The sequence below is a fragment of the Halichoeres trimaculatus genome, unplaced genomic scaffold (assembly GCF_033239565.1).
Source record: "Halichoeres trimaculatus isolate MK-OKI-2021-1 unplaced genomic scaffold, fHalTri1.1 fHalTri1_scaffold_14, whole genome shotgun sequence".
NCBI classification, from domain to species: Eukaryota; Metazoa; Chordata; class Actinopteri; order Labriformes; family Labridae; genus Halichoeres; species Halichoeres trimaculatus.
This window is the reverse complement of record NW_027437192.1, coordinates 33,488,869-33,507,525: the sequence shown is the minus strand read 5'-3', so window position 1 is coordinate 33,507,525 and position 18,657 is coordinate 33,488,869. Positions and strand designations below refer to the sequence as shown.

Here is an 18,657-nt window from a genome sequence, read left to right as displayed (position 1 = left end):
GTATATACAAACACAGGACCAAACCTCTGCTCTTCACCTTAACTGTTTCTCTCTGCTCAGAGGTGTGTGTGTGTGTGTGTGTGTGTGTGTGTGTGTGTGTGTGTGTGTGTGTGTGTGTGTGTGTGTGTGTGTGTGTGTGTGTGTGTGTGTGTGTGTGTGTGTGTGTGTGTGTGTGTGTGTGCCAGCTGTAGACACTGTAGTCTCTAGTTCTAATCCCTGAGACAATGTCAGCCAAAAGAAGTTTATTAATAACCCGTGGGGGTCCAGAGGGGGGAATTTCAGACATACCCCTCCTCTGGCTCTGAACCCCGTTTATCCCCAGGAGAGAGACGCTTATAGACGTTACAGACAGGTGATAGCATCAAGTTACAGCCGGCATTCCTCCCTACTGTTCATCTCCATTGTCTCTGCTCTCTCAGCACACAGTTCAGATCAAAAAGCGTTCTGTGAGCAGAGAGGAGCGTCCTGACACTCACTGAAGAGGGAAATCTCGAAGAGCATTTGGTTTGACTTTAAAATGTGACTATTTTTCCTCAGGGGGACATTTTCCCCTTTGAATGAGAAGAATCTCATTCAGCCCAGGTGCTGCCTTCCTGTTAGTGTGAAAAAGTGAAGAGGAATTCCCTGTGTCGTTAAAGATACAACGTTCAGTTACCTTAAAAACACTCCTCGTACTTTCATCCGTGACTTACTAAGGTTGGAAGTAACACATTACAAATACTCAAGTTACTATAATTAGGTAGAATTTTTTGGTACTTGTACTTTCATGTGTATTTTTTGAGTGTGTCAATTTTACTTATACTTCACTACAATTAAAACCATGTAATATACTTCACTACGTAATAACCACAAGTCCCCACTGAGAGCGCCCACCATCTGAATCAATATTCAAACCTTCCATCTCCATATTGGAGCCAATAAGGCTGTCCGATAGCGACCTCACCAATGATGCACAGAAAGGAAAACTCTGCCAACGAAAGCACAGGTGTCTGGGGGTAAAATACCAACGCAACAGAGTTGATACTCCATTTGCTTGACAAGTGCCTGTGGTCAAACCTGGAGAAATATTTCATGTACAGAGGAAGAAAAGTCAAATCAATTTGCACCAAGTACAGTTTAAGCTATGTAACAGTGCTGGTACTTGGTTACCTAGTTTTTTTTTTTTTTTTTTTTTTTGGGGGGGGGGTACCTCTCTCCACCTCTGTTCACTAAGTTGGTATAGTCTGAGTTGGTATCGGGGTATGAGCGGGGTAATGTATAGTGAGCTGGTGGTCACCTGGTTCCCACCAGGTTGAGCTTCCATCATGACCTGCTCACTTTTCATGTTCCTGCACATTTGATGATACTTAATCATTATCCCTTGAAACAATTTTAGCTTCTGTTAGCATTTGGCAAATAGTGTGACCAAAATGAAAGGGTTGCTTAGCACTGATTTGGTATACAATAGGGCTAAATTTTTAGCTTCATTTAGCATCATACAGGTTAACAATTTAGCTTAAGTATTATCTTCTGTTTGCATCATATTGGCAAACAATGTGAGTGAAATGTTAGTGTCTGTTCGCACTGTTTTGGGTTTACAATGTGGCTAAAATTATAGCTTCTATTAGGATTGTTTTGGTCTAAAAATTTAGCTGAAGTGTCATTTTGGTATACAGTCTGGCCCTCTACCAGATAGACTCCCAGTGACAGCAGCTGTGAGAGGTGAGGGAAACTTCAGGTTACTGGTCTCTGCTAAGGAATTTGAACCATGTGTGGTGGTGATGTTAGCAGCAGAGAAAGTCGTGTCATTTTTCCTGGTCATTTCTACAGGCTAGTCAACCTCAGAGCAGAAGGGGAGCTGAAAGAGGACAGTTTATTGTTAACTCAAGCACAACATGCAGAGAAGAATCCACCACTGTGGAACACTGACTGCTGTAGGATAACAAGGATGATTTTCACGAACTGTATTCATAGTGGACCAGTGCTTATGAGGTGATTTCTAGTCTTTCTGACCACCCAAAGCACTTCACACTGCTGGTCTCTTTCACTTACCCACACCACATTGACACACTGATGGCAGAGAGAGCTCTAGAGAGGAACCATCTAACACATTTATACCTATCCACACACCACTGACCAACAGAAAGAGCCATTTGGAGTTCAGTGTCTTGCTCAAGGACACTTTGGGATGTGACTGCAGGAGCTGGGATTGAACAGTCCAACTGAGAGACAAGTCTACCACTGAGCCACAGCCGCCTCATCAGTCACTCTAATCAATAAAATAATCTTAGAATTGATGCTTTTTGAAAACATGTTTATATCTTAAGCTAGAAGCAGAGTGTCAGACAGAGTGTCATGTCAGTCATTTTATTTTTATAACATAACTATCTGTAGAGAATATTTGCAGGTTTTTGGTTCAGTCCTGTGTCCAGTTTCCTCCATGCTTTCAGCATTTTGAAGTAACATTTATCAATTTGTAGCTTACAATTCATAAAACAGCACTGTAACATTTTCTGCTCCTGCTTTATGCACTTGGTACATTAATGCTCTGACAGCCACTTGTCCGAGCCCTGCTGTGTCTTCAACTGCAAAGTAATTTTGGGGTCTTTAAAATGTAATGTACAGTTAGTACTGGTTGATCATACACTGTCTTAAATTTCATCTCCCACCACTTATCCTGTTCTGGACGGAAGGGGCAGCAGCACCATCAGTGAAAACCAGTGGCCCCTGTCCCTGGAGGCTTTCACCAGCTCCTCTGAGGGGATACCAAGGTGTTCCTAGGCCAGCTGAGAGATATAATCTCTCCACCGTGTCCTCGGTCTTCCCCAGGGGCTCCTTCCAGCTGGACATGCCCAAAACACCTTCCCAGGGAGGTGTCCAGGAGGCATCCTCACCAGATGCCCAAACCACCTCATCTGGCTCCTCTGGGCTTCTAACCCATGGGTGACATCTCTAAGATAACATTTGTATTCTGAAACAGCTTCTGACAAACAATCACAACAAGCCCACCTTCCTGTTATCACATCCACGCCCCTAACTGTACCAATTTATGCAATACTCTTCACCTTGACAAGCTCTGGAAGGGTTGTAAAAACATCCCCTCTCAATCAGTGAGTGGGAGTTAATCAATGAGCTAAACCTGGTTTGTTCCTAGGTCTAAATCAGTGGACACGTTTATTTCTGCAGTGAAAATCACACTTTCACCTGGGACCTGATGTGGTTTGCCAGGTTTTCTCAGACAGCCTCTCGTGGGCACTTATGGAGCAGTAAATCCAGGTGCAGATCGATTCACAGGCTCAGCCTAGGGGTGCCACATGTGAAGGGGCTCTCTGATTGGTCGGACCCATGGTGCCTACGTAGCCTATGTGGCCTTGGTCAACAATTTGTTTTTGTGTGTCACCGGCTGTTGGTGCTGTTGCCATGGTTGCCAAGTCTGCTTATCTTAAGTGACTTTGAGCTTGTTTTTACGTAAAGTCACTTGCTAATCTCGTCAGTCACGGGCTGTGGGGTTTGGGCTTGATTTGTTGCCTGTATGATCCTCATTTGATTTTCTATCAGCTCTTCACATTGAGTAACATTCATTATTGTTCATTGAGACTGATCATTTAAATTATTTCTATTTTATTAATTATTTTTTAAACAAAGTTGAGATTAAATTTTGGCTGGTTTTTGTCATTTTGCAGTTATTCATGTATAATGCATATGCATTTTCTTTAAATCAAAGTTTAAAAACAAAGATTATTCAATATTTATGTTCAGTGCGTTTACTGCCATTTTACTACAAACGGAAATAAATATTCATACTGTTATCAAGAGGTCTATGGTTTGCACAATGTGGTAAGTCAGCTGTTGGCCTTGTTTTGGGCTTGATTCCTCAGAGCTGGTCATTTGTTTTTATCCTAAGATCTGGCAACCCTGCCTGGAGTGTGTACAGCCTGATCTGGGACCCCACAGAAGGAATAGCCTGGGGCCTAACCCCCTGTACCTGCCTTTCTGGACCCTTGAATAATCCCCCTCTGGGTATATCTGCATCATTTTTTACCAGATGGAAATCAGACGTTAAGAGAGCTTTGTTTTATTAACTGTCAGCTGGAAGTAAGTTTAAATCTCTTAGAAAAGTCTTTGTCAATCTGAACCATCCGTAAATTTTCCTTTATGTATTCAAATTTAAAATAAGCTGTTTTAGAATTTATATATATATATATATATATATATATATATATATATATATATATATATATATATATATATATATATATATATATATATATATATAAATTATTTTTAAGATATTAAAAATAGCAGAAATTTATAACCATAATTTTATCATTAACATATTATATATTAATTTTTTAATAACTTGATTTGTACCACACACATCCTCATTTGTGTTTCTCTGAAGCTGTCTTCTTTCTTTCTTTTTTCTTTCTTCAAACCAACAGGTTTTAGTTTTAGTCTCATGAGTTGTGTCAGTGTTAGCTGGAGGAGGGTGCAGCTCTGAGGGGCTCAGAGGTTGGGTTTCCTCCTCCCCCTCCTCCTCCTCCTCCTCCTCTGTCATATAAATGTCCTCCCTCCTCAGTTTATCATCTCCATCCGTCCGTCTGTCCGTCGGGCTCCCTCTCAGGTCAGCCGCTCTGTGCCCCCTCGTCGTCTCCTCCTCTCTTTCACTCTCTCTGTGCGGATTCAGACGCCCGTTAACCCTCAGCCAAGATGGAGGCCATCAAGAAGAAGATGCTGATGCTGAAACTGGACAAGGAGAACGCCTTGGACCAGGCAGAGCAGGCGGAGGCTGACAAGAAGGCAGCAGAGGACAGGAGCAAACAGGTGAGTGGGAAAAAAAGTTTTTTCCAGGACAAAATATGAGGAAAGATGATTTGGTATTAATTCAAAAGTTCTTCATTTGCTCTGTATGGCTGTGTTCAGAAATAAGTAGGATAAATCTGAGTCAGGGTCTAGAAAAAGGATGGATATGGTCTGAAACTGGAACCTGAAGCCACCTGGTATGCGAGGCTAAAAGACCTGATGTGACCCAACTGGTGCCCCGGATTTTGGACCAACAAAGACACAGACTTCTATTTCTGTGACGTTCTGTCTCTCCATAGATAGCATCCACATGGCAGATGTCATCCTGTGATGTCATCCACAGGGCGGGGCGCTCAGACGTTGTTACTGCTCGGTTCTGAGTCTGTAGAAACCGAGAATCAGACTTCAACATTTCACTGCCAGCCAGAGGATCAGGAACCATAAGGAAAACACATCGACGTGCAGTTCAAGCAAAGAACATTTTAGCTACCATCAAAACACAGCTAAAGCTAGCATCCAACAGTGTCCCAGCTACCTTTAACGTTTGACATTCAGTTGCCATGGGAGGGAGCAAGAAGTCAGCAGTTAAGCTGTTTTGAGCTAAGTTAGCGTAACACTAGATGTGTAGCCCTCTGTCCTTTTTCTATTGGCGTAGCATCACAGGATTGGCTCAAGTGCTAAAAGAGGCTCACAGTAGAGCGCATTCAGACACAGCTGGTGTTACGTCAAACACTGTGGGTGTGAGCCTCAGACTAACACCAACGTCTGGTCATGATGAGTGACGAAGGCTGGCCGTCGCTCACAACCCACAGCAGAGGGAGAAAACACAGAGAGACACAGTGACTGTCCAGAACAAAGAGACTCTAAAGTAGGCGGAGTTAATCGTCATGAGTAGTGATGCTGGCTTTAACCTGACGGTCATGAACGCAGCACGGACACAGAGCTCAGTCGGTAGTTTGGTTCACTGACTCTGAGGAGGGTTTTATGGGTGATCAGGTTAAAGGGGGTAATGTTAACTTTATCCTCACCAGCTGCAGCAGAGCTGCAGTTCCTTCAGTCTTCACACCAGCGGAGAAATGCAGATTCTGTCAGCGTGGCAGGGGGCACGAAATCAAGACCCCACAGTTATTTAAACCACCCGTCCAGGGATTACAGGAGAGGTGAGATCAGCTGCCAACAATGTGGCTGAACAAACCGCCTGCGTGCCTGTGTGGACAGCAGAGACACGGCTCTGTGTGGGGGAATCCACTTCATCCAAGCATCTGCCACTGATGAAACAGAGAGAAGAAGAAACGTGTCTCCTGGATGAGGGACAGCAGTCAACATCTCGCTGTAGCAGGAAATACAGAATGCTTCCTCCTCCTCCCGATGGAGGGATCACTTCAGTACCAAAGGACACCCTGAACCAAGAAATGGTCACAAATGGGACCGGATGATCCTGTTCTCATCAGCCGGAGGGTTAGAGTTATTTCTTTGTCTGTACGACTCAGTCAAAAACAAGAAGAAGTGAGGAAACGCTTTAGGAGTCACAGGCCGGCCTCTGTACCACAGCAGGGCTCAGAGGTCCTGTACTCTCCTCAGAGAATTTTCTGAGTATTTTATTTCAGTTACAACCTCCAGTGCAGAATATGAATCATGTGTGATCACTTTACAAAAAAATAAAACAGCAAAATACAAAAAATATAAATGCTCACACAAAACATTCCTTCACCAAAATAAGACAAAAATAATCTGTAACTGAAAAAGGAGTAGGCTGGAGCCGAGGCTTATGTTTGCCTATCCTAATCTATAAAGTCATTCAGAATACCAGTAAAACAAATAAAGAACAAAAAAACATAACAAGCCTTACTCTAAATTATTCTTTAAATCATCCTTTAATCTTACCTTTCGATGTTTTTTTTTTTTTACTCAACAGAAATTTACACAATTTCACGTCAGCACAAAGTCCACAATTAGACCCAATACCACTAAACACCATCAATGTTTTTTTTTTTTTTTTTTTTTTTTTCATTTAATTACATGTTCATATCAAATCATTTGCTCCATCTCTCTTTCATAATGTAATGAACCAGGATAGACTCTGATCTACCTCTTCCCACAGAAAAAGAGACAGAAAGGTTTCAGAAAGAGGACAAGAGGACAGAGGTTAGAGCTCACGCCCTGTCTGGTTTGGCTGCTTAGACGTCTGCTCCCTTGTTCTCACGAAAGAGAACATGCAACCTTAGGTGCTTGGTTTTCATTTCATATGGAAAATGTTTGTTAGGTTGTAGTGCAGAACTGTGGTTACTCCAAGTCCAAGCAGCTGAGAGTTACTGATTTGTTGATAATCAGTTGATTCAAATCTGAGCAGAAAAACTGGTGAGAAACATGAAGCATCCTAAATTTCAGCCAGATGACAACATCATGACCCATCAACCTGTTAGTGAGGGCTTGGAAACAAACTTTCCAGCTTCAGTTAGGGCTTCAATCCTGATCCTGCTTATTTATTTTAATTTGCATCAGACTGAACATTTCCTCTTTACTTTCACAGCCTAAGAGACCAACACTGTTTTACCACAGTGTCAACAGGCACACTGAAAAAAACTGAAATCTTATCAAGTGTTTATGTTTTTTATTTTTAGTTAAAGTGTCTTATTACACTTGATATAAGCAACATTTAACTTGTCAGTCCAGGAAAGAAATGTCTTGTTTCAAGTTATCTAAAGATAAAAATGAGTTCTGGATTGCTTATAAAGAGTAAAAAACATGGACAAGAATTTTTTTTGCTGGAAAATTTGCTTGAAAATTGAATAATGTCTTAATACAAGTAACTTTGTTCCATTGGCAGACTTTTTTTCACTTGTTACAGGCCATTTAGACCTAACTTTGTCTTTATATTACTTGAAACAAGGCATTTTTCTGGACTGATCAGGTGAATGTGTCTTATATTAAGTCTAAATGGACATTTTGGACTGAAAATCATCCCGTCCAGCTTTGTTTTCTGAGTATTTTCTGTGTATTTAAACAAAATGTGTTTCATTTCCCCTCTCCCCAGCATGAAGATGAACTCCTGCAGATGCAGAAGAAGCTGAAGGGGACAGAGGACGAGCTGGACAAATACTCGGAGGCTCTGAAGGATGCTCAGGAGAAGCTGGAGGTGGCCGACAAGAAGGCTGCTGACGTGAGTGGCTCACATTTTAACACCAAACTGTGTTTTCACATCAGCTGGAAACGTGACGCGCATGCTGCCCTTTCTTTTAATAACTGTGTAACCAGGCAGAGGGGACAGTAGCACTGGCCCACGTCTGGAGATCAGTCTTCACACTGCCTCACGGTGTTTGGCTCTGACCTGAGGCTCTGATAAAAGCCCTGATGCTGCCTGTAAACCAACCCATCTGATTCTCTCCTCATTCCATTCCCCACATGCCCGGCACAGAGCCGCTCAGCTGTCAGCAGATTCACGGCCCTCTTTAACCATGATGTCAGGCCCAGACTTTACTGTGAGCTTAACAATGGTCAGAGTCCATTTTAGGAGCATCATCTGTTTCCTCAGGTCACTGCATCCAGCCAAAGTGACTCCTTCTGTCACTTCTCTGGACTCTGAGCCACCATCGTATTCTGATTCGCTCTGACTGCTGAGGAGCATTAAACATGCAGCGCCAAACAACAGAAGAAGAAGATCCATTCTGTGTTAACGGATGTTAATGAATGAGCACATCATTAAGCCTGATTCACACACACACACACGCACATGCACACACACTGAGCAGTGTGTTATGGCCAGAGCTGCTGGGCTCCACCTTAAAACCACCATTTACAGACTGGGTCATCCTTAAAGGGGTAGTTCAAGCTTTTTGAATTGTGTTTGTATAAAGTTCTTGACAATGGTCAGAGTGTTGACCACGTGGTCCTTTATCCACTAAACCTGTTCCAGAGCAATTTTTTAACATTTATTTATTTATAAAGGGACTGTGTACAATATTTAACATACATATCACCATTTGATGCATTGTACCAGAGTCAGCTTAAAACCAATTAACATCTGCAGTCCCTTTGCAATCAGGCTCTGGTTCTTTGTGTTAGGACCAAAGGGCAAAATTAGAAAAATGAAGCCTCTGTGGAAGTGCAAAGAGTTTCTGCCCATCGAGAATCCACTTGAGTCTGGCTTCAGAAAGACCAGAAACCACACACACCCAGACAAACAAACAAACAAAAAAAGACTTTAACAGCATTAAAAACACATTTACAGCCCGGTTCAAACAGCTAGGATCTGCAGGGTTTCCTCCAGTTTTTTTAAACTGTGGGGAACTTTTACAAATAAATTATTTATTTCACACAAACATGATTTAGCCTTATCTTATCCCACTGTTTATCTGGGCTTAAAAATGACTCTAAATGTATCAGACTGGCTGATGCACATTTATGTAAAATACTGTACATTTCTTTACAAAAATCATACACTGGAAAATATTTTTTTACAGTCATAATTACTCATATTTGTGAAACTAAAGAGTAATTCAAAAGAGGTTAAATGGTAATAAGCTGTACATATGTACACCCTGGCCACCCCTACCTATGTCACTGCCCTCACTGAGCCACCCCGGTCTGAAAGTCTGGACACGTCCCTGCACAAAGGCACATTACACTTTGGTATTAAAGCTAAACGCTGAACAGCTGAAAGCCTGAGCTTGAGGAAAACTCCTCTTTTGATTTTTAAAGAATGAGAGCAAAGATAGCCAAACTACAACTCCTGTCTTAAAGACACAGCAAAAAGGTGACTCCTCAAGAATAAGAGGAGGAGTAACCATCAGCCAGTGTGTAACAGGCGTGAGTGATTTCACAGCTGGAGAACAGCACCAATCATCATTCCAGTCTCCACTAACTGATCAGGAAGAAGTTTAAAGTTAATACAAACAGAGCCACAGGGGGACTTCTTCTGGTGCTGACTTTGTATATGGATAAACACAAAGAAGTGATGGCTATGAGAGACAACATGAGAAAAAAAATCTAGGACATCATATTGGGGGGAATTTTAAACAATTTATTTGTAATATGGAGGAAAATAAGCATTTGGTCAACAACAGAAGTTTGGCTCAGTGCTTTGTAACATAACCTCTGTTGGCAATGACAGAGATCAAAGGTTTCCTGTCAGTCTTTCCCAGGTTTGCACACTCTGTAGCTGGTGTTTTGTCCCATTCCTCCTCTAGATCTCCTCTAGAGCAGTGATGTTTGGGGGCTGTCGCTGGGCAACACAGATTTTCAACTACCTCCACAAGTTTTCTCTGGGGTTAAGTTCTGGAGACTAGGCCACTCCAGGACCTTGACATGCTTTTTACGGAGCCACTCCTTCATCGGCCGAGCGGTGTGTTTGGGATCATTCTACTCCTGGGACCCATTTTCAATGCTCTCACTGAAGAAGGAGGTTTGGGCTTTAAATCTCAACATACATGGCCCTGTTTATTCTCCCCTTAACACGGATCAATCGTCCTGTCGCTGCAGAAAAACAGCCCAAAGCATGAGGTGTTGGGAAGAACTCAGCATTCTTCTTCCTCCAAACACGACAAATTGAGTTTTTACCAAAAAGTTCTGTTATTGTTTCATCTGACCACATGATCTTCTCCCAATCCTCTTCTGGATCATCTATATGATCTCTGGCAAACTTCAGACAGGCCTAGACATGGACCGGCTTAAGCAGGGGGCGCAAGCCTGGCGCACCCTGCACAGTGCTCATTTCGTGCAGCGCACCACTGTGCGCTGCCAATTTGACAATTTGGTAGACCGTTTGCGCAGAGATGGGTGTGACTGCGCGCCAGGGGTGTTTGACAGCGCACCAGGGGGAGGTATCAGCAGATTCATGTTGGGGCAGTGACAATTTCGTGCCAAAAACAGTGCAGAAAGTGTGCTGAAAGCACGCCAGCTCCAACCTGGTCTATTCTCAGCGCAAAGCGGAGCGCACCCTCCGCAGCTGTAATTTGGTGACAGGCGCACATGTCATGCTCATTTTAACAAAGCCTAAGAGGCAGGTTTCCAGAGTGTCAGGCACATTTTAATGCAATAAACAATCACAGCAATCACTATTTAATATAACCATCTGAACCAGCATATACATTTATATCTATATTAACTGTCCCGTCACATCTGATGTCAGATTAAAGACGTTTGTCATAATGGAAAGTTAACCTGACGGCAGCTGGAAGTTTGATGCACATCTTACAATTAAACAATAAACAGACTTAACATCTGATACTGAGTATATATCTGGCTTCTCTCATTTCATTTAATTCAAAGAAAAGAGGGAGAGAAAAGAGGAAGAAAAAAGAGACTAAATAAATGTATGTCACTCAGGATTTACCCGTGGCTTCCCACATCTCTCTGTTTTAGTCTTTATTTTTAACCTGATCTAAAAAGATGGAGTAAATTATTGTAAGGAGGATGAAGTGGAGACACCAGGAGAGTATACAGTATATCAACAAAGGTTCTGCTATTTGGTGATGACAAACCAGGAGTGCAGGTGGATCAAAAGTATTCTGAATGGATAAGCCAGCTGTGTAACTGTCTCTTCATTTTGTTCTCCTATTAATGACAAAGGAACAGATTACATCTGTCCCGGGAGCTGGCCCACAAGGTGACACGCTTCGATGTGCCCTGCTGTCCATTCTCCTGCTGCAAGGACAGCGGCTCTGACCGTCTCCGCTACCGGGTCTTTCCAGCATACCTTCTGCGGTGCTGGGGATCACTCAGACCAATCAGACGCTGCACCTCAGCCGCAGGGCATTTAAAGGCGAGGAGAGGCACTCATTTGATTGGTGAAGACAGCGCTCGGCTGTGTTAAACCCACTCACGGCTTTTCTCCTCCCTCTCTGCCATTTGCGTGGAGGGGGACGTGGAAGCGCTCCTCTGTGCTCCTCTGCGCCCCTCTGCGCCTTGACTGCGCCTCTCTTGGTACTGCAGGAAACTTGCAAAGTGCACTGGTCACACCCTGTCGGCGCGGTGAAGGCCGGTGCAGGGCAGGTGCGCCTGCGCTTGCGCCTGGTCTACAAAATTAGAGCCCTACGTGTTATTAATGGTAGCCTGTGTTACTTTGGTCCCAGCTCTCTGCAGGTCAATCATCAGGTCCCTCTGTGTGGTTCTGGCAGTTTAGCTCTTCGTTCTTATGATCATTTTGACCCCACAGGATGAGATTCTTCGTGGGGCCTCAGATGGAGGGAGGTTATCAATGGTCTTGTGTGTCTTCCATTTTCTTCCAAGTTGCTCCCACAGTTGATTTATTGACACCAACCTGCTCGATTGTAATAGATTCACTCTCCCAGCCTGAGGCAGGTCTACAGTTTTCTTCCTGGTGTCCTTGGACAGCTCTTTGGTCTTGGCCATGGTTGAGTTTGGATTCTGACTGTTTGAGGCTGTGGACTCGTGTCTTTTACACAGATAACCAGTTCAAACAGGCGACATTAATACAGGTAACAAGTGGAGGACAGAAGAGCTTCTCAAAGAAGAAGTTACAGGTCTGTGAGAGACAGAAATCTGGCTTGTTTGTGAGTGACCAAATAACTATTTTCCACCATAATTTACAAATGAATTCTTTAAAAATCCAGCAATGTGATTCCCTGGATTTTTTTCTCATGTTGTCTCTCATAGTTAAAGTTTACCTCTGATGAAAATTACAGACCTCTCTTATCTTTTTATGTAGGAGAACTTGCAAAATCAGTGGCTGACTGAATACTTTTTGCCCCATTGTAGCTTCAGTGTGTCTGAAAAGTGTTGGCTGCACATTTTTATGTGATCCACAACTACACATAGATCCAAAAAATAAGTGTAGTGTGTGTAAAATAGGTTTTAATATCATTAAGTAGAATGACTCTGATCATTTTTCTCTTTGGTTTAAAAAAACCTTTCTCATCATTTTGCTGTGATTATCTGATTACATTCAGAAAAAGAGAGCAGGTGATCTCTCATGTTCCTCTGTCTGTGCTGAGGACACACCAGCAGGAGCTGTAAAGACTCCTCTGCAGAGCTTCATCTCCTCGTGTCTCTCTGTGTCTCTGTGTCTCAGGCTGAAGCCGAGGTGGCGTCTCTCAACAGACGTATCCAGCTGGTGGAGGAGGAGTTGGACCGAGCTCAGGAGAGGCTGGCGACAGCTCTGCAGAAACTGGAGGAGGCAGAGAAAGCTGCAGACGAGAGCGAGAGGTGACGGCTGTCTCTTTGCGCTTTGTGTGTGCCATGAGCAGGATTGTTAACATCCAGGTCCTGAGGGTAGGCTCCAAAGCTTCAGGCCTGTTTCACCTCTAACCACTCCCAGAAGTGACGTCACAGAGCTCACCTGAGAGGGGCTGCTGCAGGCTGACACCATTAACCATCAGAGGGCAGAACAATCAGACTGTCCTGATGGAGCAGAGTCTGAAAACAGTTCCTAACAGGAACACACACGTTTCAATCAACACAACAACATCACACCGTTTCATTACACTTCACATACCAGAGGTTAGGGAGAGCTCCACAGCTGCTCTCAGGGCTGCCCCCCGCAGACCTTCAGGACCCACACGACACGTCAAATGACACGCCAAACGACATGCTGACTGACAGAAGGAGCCAGCTGCTGAAAATGGTGAACCATAATCTGTAAGGAGAACATAAAGACTCTCAGAAACAGGGAGAACTGCTCAGTCCTGAAGGGACAGACAGGCTCAGCTCTGACTGCCTCCTGTTATTGTGAAGTCCGTTTGAAGCCCTGTTTACATGACAGCGTCTCACCCCAAAACACAAAGAAACACAATGAAAAAGTCAGCATTTACTCGAAAACACTAAGGGACTGAAAACACTGTAGTAAGCAAGTCAGGCCTGTAGGTGGTGCTATAACTGTCTTGTCCAGAAGCAGCTTTGGTAGATCTCCAATGAAGTAGAGTTGGGATGATCATCTGGTGTATTGGTGAATGCTGAGAGCAGAAGTGGAGCAACAGATGCTCATTTTGTATAAAGACAGTCAGCAGATTTAGCAGATTGAGCAGTGTTTCAGGGGTAGTTTACACGAAATTCGTTTTGGGAGGAAATAAAAAAGTTGTGTGTCAGCCTCGCACACACAACTTTTGAAAACAAAATGCTATTTTTCTGAAACACCACAGCCATCCATGTAAACCTCCAGCCGAAGTTTTCAGTGGAAGCGTTGACGTCACCCTCCACTTTGCAGATGCATTCGCTTATCCACCAGATGGAAAACATAATTGCAGGCAAACTGTGTACAATCAACTTAATTTTAACAATATCCAAATTTCATATTCACTGTTCCAATTTTGCTAACCAACAACCAAATATTTTTGTTTTCAAAGCCATATTTGTCCTGTTACAACAATACTGAAAAAAGTTTAAACCTCAAAGCAAGCAAAACCAAAAGACTGTGAAAAATATAACATTGTTAGTTTTTTTTTTCTTATTTTATAACCTCAAGCTTTTTATTTTCTCTTAATGCTCCAATTGTCACCTGTTAGATGCTGTGGGTTTTGTACAGCAATTATCCTGAATGTTTTGTAAGATTTCTGTAAATAATTTGTCAATTAAAAAGGTTAACAAAAGAAACAAACAAACAAAAATAAAAAAAAAACTAATACACCAGATGATCGGCCCTGCTCTACTTCAGGGGAGATCTCCCAAAAGCTGCTTCTGGACAGGACAGCCAAGCCCCACCTACAGGCCCTGCATGCTTTCTATAGTGTTTTCAGTCCCTCAGCTTTTCCATGTAAACAAAACACAGATTTTTTATTTTTTTTTCACAGCGTTTTTTTTTTTTTGCGTTTTGGGTTGAACGTTGTGTAAACCTCAGAAAATTCTACTCTGGAGGTCGTTTCCAAAAGTGTCCGTTTTAGGTCGGCTGAAATGCTGTTTCCATGTAAGCAAGAGGCTGAAATGCAACAATACTTTTGTGTTTCATCCTAAAACTGTTGGAAAAGAGCAGAAAACTAAAAGGTATGAATCAGACTGAAGATTTCAAACCACATGGAGCATTGTTCAGAAATAATCTACCAAACACAAGTTCACTTCCTGTCTGTGCTGAGGTTAGACCATCAGTCTGTTCAGACTCAGGGAAAAAGAAACTAAACGGTACTATCTTTGAACTCTGTGTGTGTGTGTGTGTGTGTGTGTGTGTGTGTGTGTGTGTGTGTGTGTGTGTGTGTGTGTGTGTGTGTGTGTGTGTGTGTGTGTGTGTGTGTGTGTGTGTCTTCCGCACTCAGAGGGATGAAGGTGATCGAGAACCGGGCTCTGAAGGATGAGGAGAAGATGGAGCTTCAGGAGATCCAGCTGAAAGAAGCCAAACACATCGCAGAGGAGGCCGACCGCAAGTACGAGGAGGTCAGACTCTGTTCACAGCCTGTCTGATTTTCCACACAGGTGGTGTTCCACGCTGACCTCTGTGAGGTGATCTGATGGGTGTGACCGTTTCTGTGCAGGTTGCTCGTAAGCTGGTGATTGTAGAAGGAGAGCTGGAGCGTACGGAAGAGAGGGCAGAGCTGGCTGAGGCGTGAGTTCCTCTACCTGTTTTTCTTGCACGCTCTCTGCAGATTTTTGATACCTGCTGTCTACACTGACCTGACGTCTTCCTCCATTTCTGTCTCTGAAATCAAACAGGAAGTGTGCAGAGCTGGAGGAGGAGCTGAAGAACGTCACAAACAACCTGAAGTCTCTAGAGGCTCAGGCAGAGAAGGTACCCACAGAAGACAGAACAAAAAACGTCATGTCCTGAAGTGTGACTAAGTCTGTTTTCCAAACCACCCACTACATTAGCAGTGCCTATTATTTTGGCTGAAAGCCACCCTGTAGTAGTCAGAATGTGAAGAGCTGAAACAATAATGTTAAACAACGTCCGACTGATCCAGGAAACTTTCTCAGTATGCAACAGACCAGTCTGCCTGGCATTATGTTTCCCACAATGCACAGCGCTAACACTGTTTGTCTATGCAGGTTTTGGTCAATTACCGCCATCTACTGGAAGAGTCTGCATTACAACTATAATACAACAACACAAATGTTAGCTGGTCCGTGAGATAAGAGTGAAGTGATGAGAAAGAAACACCGGTAACTCTGGTCATTTCCAGTTGTAAAACAGTTGTTTACTTCTTCAAATTCATTAAAGCCCGGAGAAAACCACTAATTCCCTTTTTGAACCATAGGTGGATTATTTGGAGGTGGATTAAGTAAAAAGTCAATCCCTTCCAGATTTATTTGCAATAAATGAAAAAACAAGATCTACCCAAAGTTTGTTTTGTACTAGGGCTTAATTAGATTAACGCGTTATAAAAATTAATACAGGTTAACTAATTGGCTGCCAGTCATTTTCAGAGCATCTTAAACGATGTTTCAAGACCCAAACAATATTGTTTTCTCTGACTATGTAAACACCAAAACTACCTAAGAAGAGTATACGCTCTTCTATTATGTCTCTATTTCTCGTTTTTGATCCAAAAACAGGCAAAAAATACCTTTTTTGAACGTGTTTGTCTTGGTACTCCATCCTTTGATCCTCTCCATGATCTCTGTTGTCTTTTCTCACGATGGCTCCACTCTTTCTCTCTGAATTACTGCGACACATCCCCAGTTGGAGCGTGAGCTGCCTGAACTTTTCTGACTTGCAGTGTCTTGCTATGACTCTGTCATCTCACATCATCTCATATCCATGCTGATATCTCATCCAAAGAGCACTGCTCTCACTCACAGTAGTTGACGAGCAGGATTTTGATTGACAAGCTCCACCAGACCTCGCCTCTATAGACTTCAATGGCAGCGAACACAAACATTTTAGTAGTGGCTAAATGAAAAAAATGTGAATTCACTAATCTCCTCTCTCTCTCTCATGTATTCATTAGATTAGTCATGCACTACAATTTTGTAATGTCGTGGAATTCAGATTCTTTATTTGGGGACCTTAAGCAGATATGAGATTAAAATATGATTAATTAGATCAATTGATTACAAATCCAGTAATTAATTTGATTTTTTTTTTTTAATTGCCTGGCTGTTTTGAACATTTGATATAATTAAGGCAAATAAAATCCATAACCTGAAGCTCCATTTTCTAAAACTGGAAACCAGAGTAGTTCACTACAAAACAGACCCAACAGAAGAGCCAGACTACATACTACAAGCAAAAGCAGAAGGCAGTATGCTGTGCCAACTACATACAGCATTCACATGTAGTATGTAGTAGGCAGTTTAGAAAACAGTCATAGATATACCAAAATAAACTACAGGAGGGCCCCTCTCCTGTCAGACAGTGCTGAGGGCCCACAGTCACTAGCTTCCTCTAGCAGGCGTCAAGTCTCTGGTTGTTATTTATCTGAGCATGGACAAGCATCACTGTAACCATGATAAACTAACTGGATGACAGGGATGAAGGTGAGATCTCCAACAACAAGGCGTGTACCCTTTAACCATGCCCAGCAGAGGGCACTGCCTGGCCCCATACAGGAAACACTCATCCAACGGCATTCACACTGAAAAAAAGCAAATTACCAGTTCATAAAAAACCCAAAGATATAAGCACTGATTAAACTCTATTTTCTCCCCTCTCCTCAAAGAGCTGATAAAGACGTCTTCTTCTTCCCACAGTACTCTCAAAAAGAAGACAAATATGAAGAAGAAATCAAGATCCTCACCGACAAACTCAAAGAGGTGAGCGGCACAGGGCTCTCAGTACCCCCTGGGTTCATGTGTCGAGACAAAAACAGCTTCTTCTCCCCCATCAGAGGTTTGTTTGATGTGTTTGTGATGAGGAACTGACGTGGTGTTGTGTCCTCTCAGGCTGAGACTCGAGCTGAGTTCGCAGAGCGATCTGTGGCCAAGCTGGAGAAGACCATTGATGATCTGGAGGGTAAGGCCTTTAGGGAATCTCACCAGTACAAAGGGCTCCAAGTGTGTTTTAAATCTCAGCTCTCATACTCTCTTTGGTTCATTTATCCTGTTCCCCTCTTTTTGATTCTTTACATATTTTATTAAAAGAAACATTTAATACACCTATAAAATTGCTATCTTAAATATGTTAGACTCTGTTTCATTTTTTAGGACATCAATGAATTAATTTTGCTCGTAGACTGCCGTTGTTGTTTTGTTGCAATGCATTCTGGGTAGTGTCATTTAACAGCGCTTGCCTCTCTGATGCCACTCATAGACTTTTACCACCGCAGTCCTGTCAGCAATGGCCACGCTTTAACCCTTTTGTCAATCATCAAACATGAAGAAGCACTACTGCCTCCTTGTGTGTGTGTGTGTGTGTGTGTGTGTGTGTGTGTGTGTGTGTGTGTGTGTGTGTGTGTGTGTGTGTGTGTGTGTGTGTGTGTGTGTGTGTGTGTGTGTGTGTGTGTGTCTAACCTCCTTCTGTGTCTGTGGCCCATCAGATGAGCTGTACGCACAGAAGCTGAAGTACAAAGCCATCAGCGAGGAGCTGGACCACGCCCTCAACGACATGACGTCCATGTGAGTGCTGCAGCGTGAAGGGAGGAGCTTCAGGCTGTTGTTCACATTTAATCATATCAAACTGATGGATGACAAACTCTGTGCTTCTGTGAACTGTACATCTCTCTGTCTTTGTGTTTCAGCTAAACGTCCTGTCGCCCCACGCCCTGTCAGAGAGACCACTGAGCATGCTCTGAGCTCAGTCTGTCTCTTTAACCTTCAAACGGTCTTTCCTGTATGGCTCCTGGTTCCTGTGTTTGTAGTCCTGTGTCATAAAGCTGCTTCTCTACCCTCAGTGATCCTGTGTTCTCTGTTTGAGTCCCCCTGTTTCACCTCTGTTCCTGTGTTTGATAAAGGAAGGAGGAAATTTCTGATTCTGTGTGTGTGTGTGTGTGTGTGTGTGTGTGTGTGTGTGTGTGTGTGTGTGTGTGTGTGTGTGTGTGTGTGTGTGTGTGTGTGTGT

The 18,657-nt window shown here is 43.0% G+C and overlaps 1 protein-coding gene across 1 annotated transcript; it reads left to right on the top strand.

The window, feature by feature from the left end:
* The first annotated feature begins 4,645 nt into the window (after positions 1 to 4,645).
* On the top strand, positions 4,646 to 18,373 carry LOC141802805 (tropomyosin alpha-1 chain-like). Its single transcript, XM_074686544.1, has 10 exons — positions 4,646 to 4,803; positions 7,817 to 7,942; positions 12,812 to 12,945; positions 14,982 to 15,099; positions 15,198 to 15,268; positions 15,376 to 15,451; positions 17,353 to 17,415; positions 17,545 to 17,614; positions 18,138 to 18,216; positions 18,339 to 18,373. The coding sequence occupies exons 1-10, from the start codon at positions 4,690 to 4,692 to the stop codon at positions 18,340 to 18,342; spliced, it is 855 nt and encodes a 284-aa protein (XP_074542645.1). The 5' UTR covers positions 4,646 to 4,689; the 3' UTR covers positions 18,343 to 18,373.
* The last annotated feature ends 284 nt before the right edge of the window (positions 18,374 to 18,657 follow it).